Source organism: Papio anubis, chromosome X, assembly GCF_008728515.1.
Source record: "Papio anubis isolate 15944 chromosome X, Panubis1.0, whole genome shotgun sequence".
Taxonomy (NCBI): Eukaryota; Metazoa; Chordata; class Mammalia; order Primates; family Cercopithecidae; genus Papio; species Papio anubis.
Genome location: NC_044996.1, coordinates 74,993,356 through 75,000,075, shown reverse-complemented (window position 1 = coordinate 75,000,075; position 6,720 = coordinate 74,993,356). Strand labels below are relative to the sequence as shown.

General features: G+C 57.1%; 1 protein-coding gene across 6 annotated transcripts; it reads left to right on the top strand.

The window, feature by feature from the left end:
* The first annotated feature begins 929 nt into the window (after positions 1-929).
* Positions 930-6,492, top strand: LOC116268526 (cbp/p300-interacting transactivator 1). 6 transcript variants are annotated; one of them, XM_031660434.1, is made up of 3 exons: positions 930-1,087; positions 5,205-5,329; positions 5,894-6,492. In XM_031660434.1, the coding sequence occupies exons 2-3, from the start codon at positions 5,270-5,272 to the stop codon at positions 6,413-6,415; spliced, it is 582 nt and encodes a 193-aa protein (XP_031516294.1). In that variant the 5' UTR covers positions 930-1,087; positions 5,205-5,269; the 3' UTR covers positions 6,416-6,492. The 6 variants fall into 6 exon arrangements, with proteins under 6 accessions (XP_031516294.1, XP_031516295.1, XP_031516291.1 ...); XM_031660435.1 differs by lacking the exon at positions 930-1,087 and adding an exon at positions 1,132-1,639; XM_031660431.1 differs by lacking the exon at positions 930-1,087 and adding an exon at positions 1,851-2,297.
* Positions 6,493-6,720: the final 228 nt, after the last annotated feature.

Below are 6,720 nucleotides of genomic sequence, written 5' to 3'. Positions count from 1 at the left end.
CAGTAAGAATTTGTAAGACAACATCTCTACCCAAGAAAGACGAACTCCGAATGCAAAACGTTATTCTTGCTAGACGGGAATGATTACATAATCATAATAAAACAACCTGACATCGTGGGAAGACAGGAGGAATCTCCGCGAACCCTGGGGCAAGCTCTTCGTACCCCGTTGCCTACTGTTGGCTTTTCTGCGAGCCTCGTGACCCCACGAGGCCCCACAGTCCGGGAGAGTAGCATTTCTCCGGGTCGCATCCTGCCAGCCTCCTGCCCTGGATGACCACAGAACAGAAACCCTCCAACCCAACCCCAGCTCAGGACTTCGAGGAAAGCCACCGCTGCCATATAGGCCTTCCATGCGACTCTGCCCAAAATCTGGCAACTTCAAGAGGAAAAGGAACCCCCAGCCTCAGCTCTTCAACGAATGAGATAGTACAGCCCCCAAAAAGGCAGACAGGCTCCAAGAAAGCCCTGCAGAAAACTAGTGACCATTCCCCCGTCCCGTGTGCGCCCCTCTCTTCCAGGTCACTCCTTGAGCCCACAGCTCTCTCCCAAAACCCCTGAAGCCCGTTTTGGCCCCCGACTAGATTTAGGTCAGAAAACAGACACTAACGGCTCTCCTTTGCCTCAGTGAAATTACTAAGTGGAATTTATTGGGCAAGTCCACGCAGGGCGGTGGGGAGAGCCAGTGTCCCGGGCCGTGGCCCCCGACAGCTTTAGAAGCCGGGCACCGGCCAGGGCTCCGGGCGAGGGGTGCCCATAACCCGGACTCGCCAGCCCCACCCCGGGAGCCGTGGCCGGTCCACAGGGCTGCCGGACCCTCGTGGCCGCGTGGACTCCGTTCCCCAGCCGGCCCTTCGCTTTCACACGATCCGCGGTGACTGCACCAGCTCGAGCGCCTTTAAAGGGCCACACACGCCAGCCGCTGCTATAAAAATGTTCCCGGCGGCACAGCTGCAGAAGGGGCACCGCTGAGCTACCGAGAGGAAGCTCGCTCTGCCCGGCAGCCCTCTTGTAGCCCGCCGGCGAGGGGCCGTTCCCGGTGAGGAGGAAGAGAGCAGCGGACCGCACAGCACTCTCGCGGGCCCTCCGTGAGTATCCAGTTCAGATTTTGCCACCAACTCGCCCATGAGCCAGGACATGTGCTAATAATGCCCTAAGCCGGTTATAAAGACGTGGAAATTGAGGGGAGAAAAAAAAGGGGGAAAAAAGGGTCTGTCTTTCCTGGGATTCCTAGCCGAGGCCAGTCTGCTGCCGTGTGCGTGTGCGTCAGGGCTCTCCGGGCGGCAATGGGGGCTTGAGAGCCGGGTCCCCAGCGCCGGGAAAGGAGCGCGGTGGCCGCCACCGCCACCGCCCCGGAGTCCGGCGCCGAAGCTGCGGGCGGGCGGGCGGGCGGGCACCGGCTCGGGCCGGGGCTGCTTGGCGCGGCACTGTGCGGTGCAGCGGCGGCGCGGTGCGGTGCGGGCTTTTCCCAGGCGCCCCGGGGTCGGGTGGCCACCGGCGCGGCCGCGGGCGCTGAGCGCGACCGGTTCGCTGCAGCGGTGGCGGCGGCGTGCGTGCCAGGGGCTGGGGGCTCCGCCGCCTCTCCTGCGGCTCACCGAGCTCCGCGCTTCCCTCTCTCTAGGGCAGGCGGCTTCTCAGAGGTAAGCCGGGCCGCCGGGCTGGGCGCCTGGCTGGGCGCCTGGCTGGGCGGCGGGGCCCAGGACTCCAGTGGAGCGGGCGTGGGGAGTGGGCGACCGCCAGGCGGGCCGGAGGGTTCTGGGGAGTCTTGTTTTCTGTTGGAAAGCTGCTCTGCTGGGGGCGAGGGGCCGCCCGCCTGCCCGCCAGCGCTCTGGTTCGCTCGCCAGCGCGCCCCCCTGCCGGCCAGCGGGGCCGGGCGCCCGCTTCTCCCGGGGAGACGGCAGCACCTTTTCTCCCCGCGCCCGCGCTTTCTCCAGCTTGGCTTCCACCGACTTTGCTAATCGCCCGGACCGCATCTGGACGCTCTGGCTCCGGAGCTGCACAAAGCTCAGATTTCCTTCGGGGAATGAGGCAAGAGGGGCTTTTCGGGCCGAGTTCAGTGGAATTGCGGGATGGAAGTTAGCGAATTAGGGCAACTTGCCTCTACTGCCCAGTCGACCTCAGCTCTCCCCTCCCCCGACACACGCCCACACACACACACCCACGCGCACACCCCTCTCCCTATAAACGCGGGCTGGCGAGCAGCGCGCCGAGTCCCTGCTTCGCAGAGCACCGGACTTGGAATCAGAGAGACCTGGCTGCGAATCCCGGCTCCGCCACTTTCTAGCGCTGTGACCTTGGGCAAGTTACCGCACCTCTCCGAGCCTCTCTAACTCTTCTCCTAGCGGGGTTTTAGCACTGACCGCAGGCGGCTTGGCTAGGGGGTAGGCTCAGCCTGCGGCCGCGTCGGATGCTCAGCGGGCGCTCAGTAAGTGTTGATGAGGCGCGGGAGTGGCCGCCGCCGGCGTCGGAGTGCAGACTCGCCGCGGAGGCCGACACCCCGCGCCCCTTCCCGCCTGCCTGTCCATGCTGTCTCTACGATCAGTTCCTGATACAGCACTTGCGGGAAAGGACGCTCAGGGCCCCGGTGGCCCGGGTGCTCGCGCCCGCCGTGCAGGGGATGCTCCCGGCCGCCCCCGGTTCCGCGGCTCCATCTGGGATGCGGCGAGGAGGGCAGCCGAGCTGTCCGCAAACAACGGGCCTTTAGTTTTCAGGTGGCGAAACTGACTGGTCTGGTTAGAGCGCGTCCAAGCCAAGCCGCAGTGCTGTATCAAGAACTGAACGTAGAGACAGCAGTGAGAAAATAGCAATCGAGATGGAACCATCCGGTTGGTGCCATTTTAACTTTTGGTCCCCCAACAGGTTAAAGATGAGGCCCCCACCTGCCTCTCTCTTCTCTCCTTCCTCTCCCCTTCCCACCCCTGTCTAGGCGGGAGGGGGCTGCTCGCCCAAGGGAAGGCCTGGATCGAAGATCGGGCGGCGGGACTGGGAACTGGTGGCCGGGGGGCCGCGAGGAATCAGCCGGCGAGGAGGCACTTGTTGCTCTAGGTTTCCCAGCCGCTTCTCGCAGCCGTTTCGCTGTGGTCAGCTCGCGGCTTGGAGAGCGGACTGGGACGTTTCCGCATTGCCAAGTATTGCCCACGAACAGGCTAGAGGGTGGTGGAGGAGGGCAGAAAACCGGGGAAGCAGAGCCAGGGATGCCGATGGAAATGCGATTGCTTCTTCAGACGCATTCAACAACACTTACTGAGCGCCTATGGAGCACAGACCCAGGCTGGGGTCAGGGTGGGTGGTGGGTCAGTGATGGAAGGCAGAAGATCTGAATGGACACAGGGTCTCTTCTGGGGGAGCTCCCAGACTGAAGAGGGAGGCGCGGTAAAATGGTCTTCCCCCACGAACTGATATCAGAATAGAGATAGTTTTTTTGCTCGTTCTTTCTTGAATTTTCTAATGTTTCTCTTTTGGTTTTGCTGTTGTTGCTGCTGCTCCTGTTGTTTTTTTCTTCGCTTTGTACATTCGGGTACCAGGCGGCAAAAAGGAGGGTGAAGGCTGGATAGGAACGGGAAAAGATGGACAGGGCCCCCAGACGTTTTTCTTAGGACAGGAAAATTGTCTGATACTGATCGTGCTAGGGCTCTTGAAGACGACATGTGTTACACTCCTTGTCGGTGATCACTTGCTTTTGAAATATTTTTCTACGGTTGCCTCAGAGAAGGAGCAGGGCTTCAATCAAGTGATGATGCGGGACCCAACAGCTGATATTTTTTCCTCATATTAAAAAAAAAAATGTTTACCTTTTTCTCTATTTTTCCCTCTCCCCCCCCCCCCATCCACCCAAGTAAGCAATGCAAAGATGATACAGAGAGGTAGTAAGTGGCCACTTTCTAGAAGTGTCTAAGCAGATTCTTAATGACCGCTGTGGAGTGGAGAGTGTCATGGAGAATCCTAGCCTCCTTGGAAAGATTAGAGACTCTTTTTAAGGTCCTCAAGATTCTCTGGACCAAGAGGTATTTATAAATATGAAATTCTACATCTCTAATTGATCATGAAGGCTCGAATATATGGGGTTTTTTTTGTTTTTGTTTTTTTTTTTTTTTAGAGATAGGGTCCCGTTATGTTGCCCAGCCTGGTATCAAACTCCGGGACTCAGGTGATCCTCCCACCTCAGCTTCCTGAGTAGCTGAGACTACAGGAGGGTGCCACTGTGCCTGGTTATGGGACATTTTTTCTTCTTTGTAAACAGGCCTCTAGGAAAATAAGTTGAGATTTTCAGAGGGTTGTTTATTTTCTGGTTTGGTATTCTTTTGCCCTCATTCCCTTATCCTTTGGCACTTGAGCCAGGAAATCACTTCTTTGGAAGCCTTTTGAGTCCAACTAGGTATGGTGACTTAGCCAGTGGTCAGGTGAGGCATATGGGCATAGGGGTGCTAGATTCTGCTCCCAGAACCGCTGCTCCCTGACTAAAAAGCCATTGAATTTCCATGCCTCACTTGTCACTATAGATGGGAATGGCTGGACTCAGGTTTCTGGGGTAGGCATCCTAGGAAAGCCCAACGCTGGGGCTGTCTTGGAAGGGGCTTGAGACATGGAGGAAAGTGAGACATTCCTAGCTTCTCTGGCTCCAGCTGCCCCAGAGCCCCCAGACAACCCTAATCAGCCTGGCTTCTCACAGGCGTGCCCAAGGCCATGCTTTGGAGCTCCATGACATTTGCACTGGGGACTTTTTCCTTCCCTGTGCTGCAACCTCTAGCTTTCTAGGTCTTCCTTGCCCTGACTTCTTCCCACATTCTCCTAGTCCCAGTGGAGGCCCCTGCTCTCCAGTCTGGATGCTAGTAGCCCATTGAGACAATATGTTGTCTACTCAGGGACATTCCTGTCCTCCAAACCGGGAACAGTGCCACCTTCACCCCCACACATACAACTTGGGACTGTGAAGTCACTTGCATGAGGAAGTAGTGTGTCCCATCTTGGTGATATGGGTAGGTGGCTGCCTGGGCAGTACCTGGCCAATTCAAGCACCTTTCCTGCCTCAGGCAAAAGTTCCAGCTTGATCTCTTCCCTGTGCTCGGGTCATCTCTGGTCCTGGCTCTAACCCAGTCACCATCCTTGCCTCGTAGTTGCGTGGCGTTGCCCTGCTTCGGGCTTTGCTAGTGCTTTGTTGGTCACTGAAGCCTTTCGCCCTTACCACTGCTTCTTCCTCACTTGCAGCACAACAGCTCCAGCTGGCAGCATCACTTCCTGCCAATTTATCCAACTTCTGCCAAGGCTCTGAAATGCCAACAACGTCGAGGCCTGCACTTGATGTCAAGGGTGGCACCTCACCTGCGAAGGAGGTAATTTTTGCCATTTTGCAGATAAGGCAGGGAAAGACAAATTTTCCGGGGTCATGGGCCAGGCCCTCCTAGGTGCATTACCCAGTGTCCTTGAGCAGAGAGGAGACAACAGGGCTATCTCTGGAGAGAATGAGAACAGCTTCTGCCTAAATGTGGTCAAATTGAACCCACTAGGGGTGTTGAAAGATGGCAGGGAAGGGAGCAGAGAAATCGAGTTGGAGCAAAACCACTCTGTTGAAGAGACTAAAGTGAGTCTGAGAAGAGGGACAGCAGGTGCCCTTTTTAGGATGGTGAGGTGGAGGCTATGGGGAAGGAGCTGAAAGCGGTGAACCCACTTAGGGCAGCAGATGCTCCAGCACTAGAACTGGGGTCTGGCCTCAGTGCTCAGAGCCATGGCAGCAAAAGGATGCTTGAGGTGGGAGCCTAATTTTCAAGGGGGTATTCTTGCTACCTCTCCACCTCTAGTCCTAAATGAAGTGCAGGTAGGAACCCTCTAAATCTGCTGAATGGTGAAGGACAAGCCAGGAGCAGGGTTACTATGGTGTGCTTTTCTCTGTCTTCTAGGATGCCAACCAAGAGATGAGCTCCGTGGCCTACTCCAACCTTGCGGTGAAAGATCGCAAAGCAGTGGCCATTCTGCACTACCCTGGGGTAGCCTCAAATGGAACCAAGGCCAGTGGGGCTCCCACTAGTTCCTCAGGATCTCCAATAGGCTCTCCTACCGCCACCCCTCCCACTAAACCCCCATCCTTCAACCTGCACCCCACCCCTCACTTGCTGGCTAGTATGCAGCTGCAGAAACTTAACAGCCAGTATCAGGGTATGGCTGCCGCCACTCCGGGCCAACCCGGGGAGGCAGAGCCCCTGCAAAACTGGGACTTTGGGGCCCAGGCGGGAGGGGCGGAATCACTCTCTCCTTCTGCTGGTGCCCAGAACCCTGCTATCATCGATTCGGACCCGGTGGATGAGGAGGTGCTGATGTCGCTGGTGGTGGAACTGGGGTTGGACCGAGCCAATGAGCTTCCAGAGCTGTGGCTGGGGCAGAATGAGTTTGACTTCACTGCGGACTTTCCATCTAGCTGCTGATGCCAAGTGTCCCTAAAGATGGAGGAATAAAGCCACCAATTCTGTTGTAAATAAAAATAAAGTTACTTACAAAGAGACGGGCCAACTAGAGGTGTTCTTCATTGAGATCTAATGATGTGTACTATGGTCTGATGTCCCTTTAGCAATTCTGAGGCCCATGGCAGGGTTGTGGGTGGCTAGCTGGGAAGGAGCTGGATGGGATGCGAGGAGAAGGGAGGGTGAAGGAGGCTGTTCACTGAATTCCTGCTGCCAGTACCACTGTGGCTATCTCCCCAGGAGTACCTGGTCTCATTGCCCTAAGACTC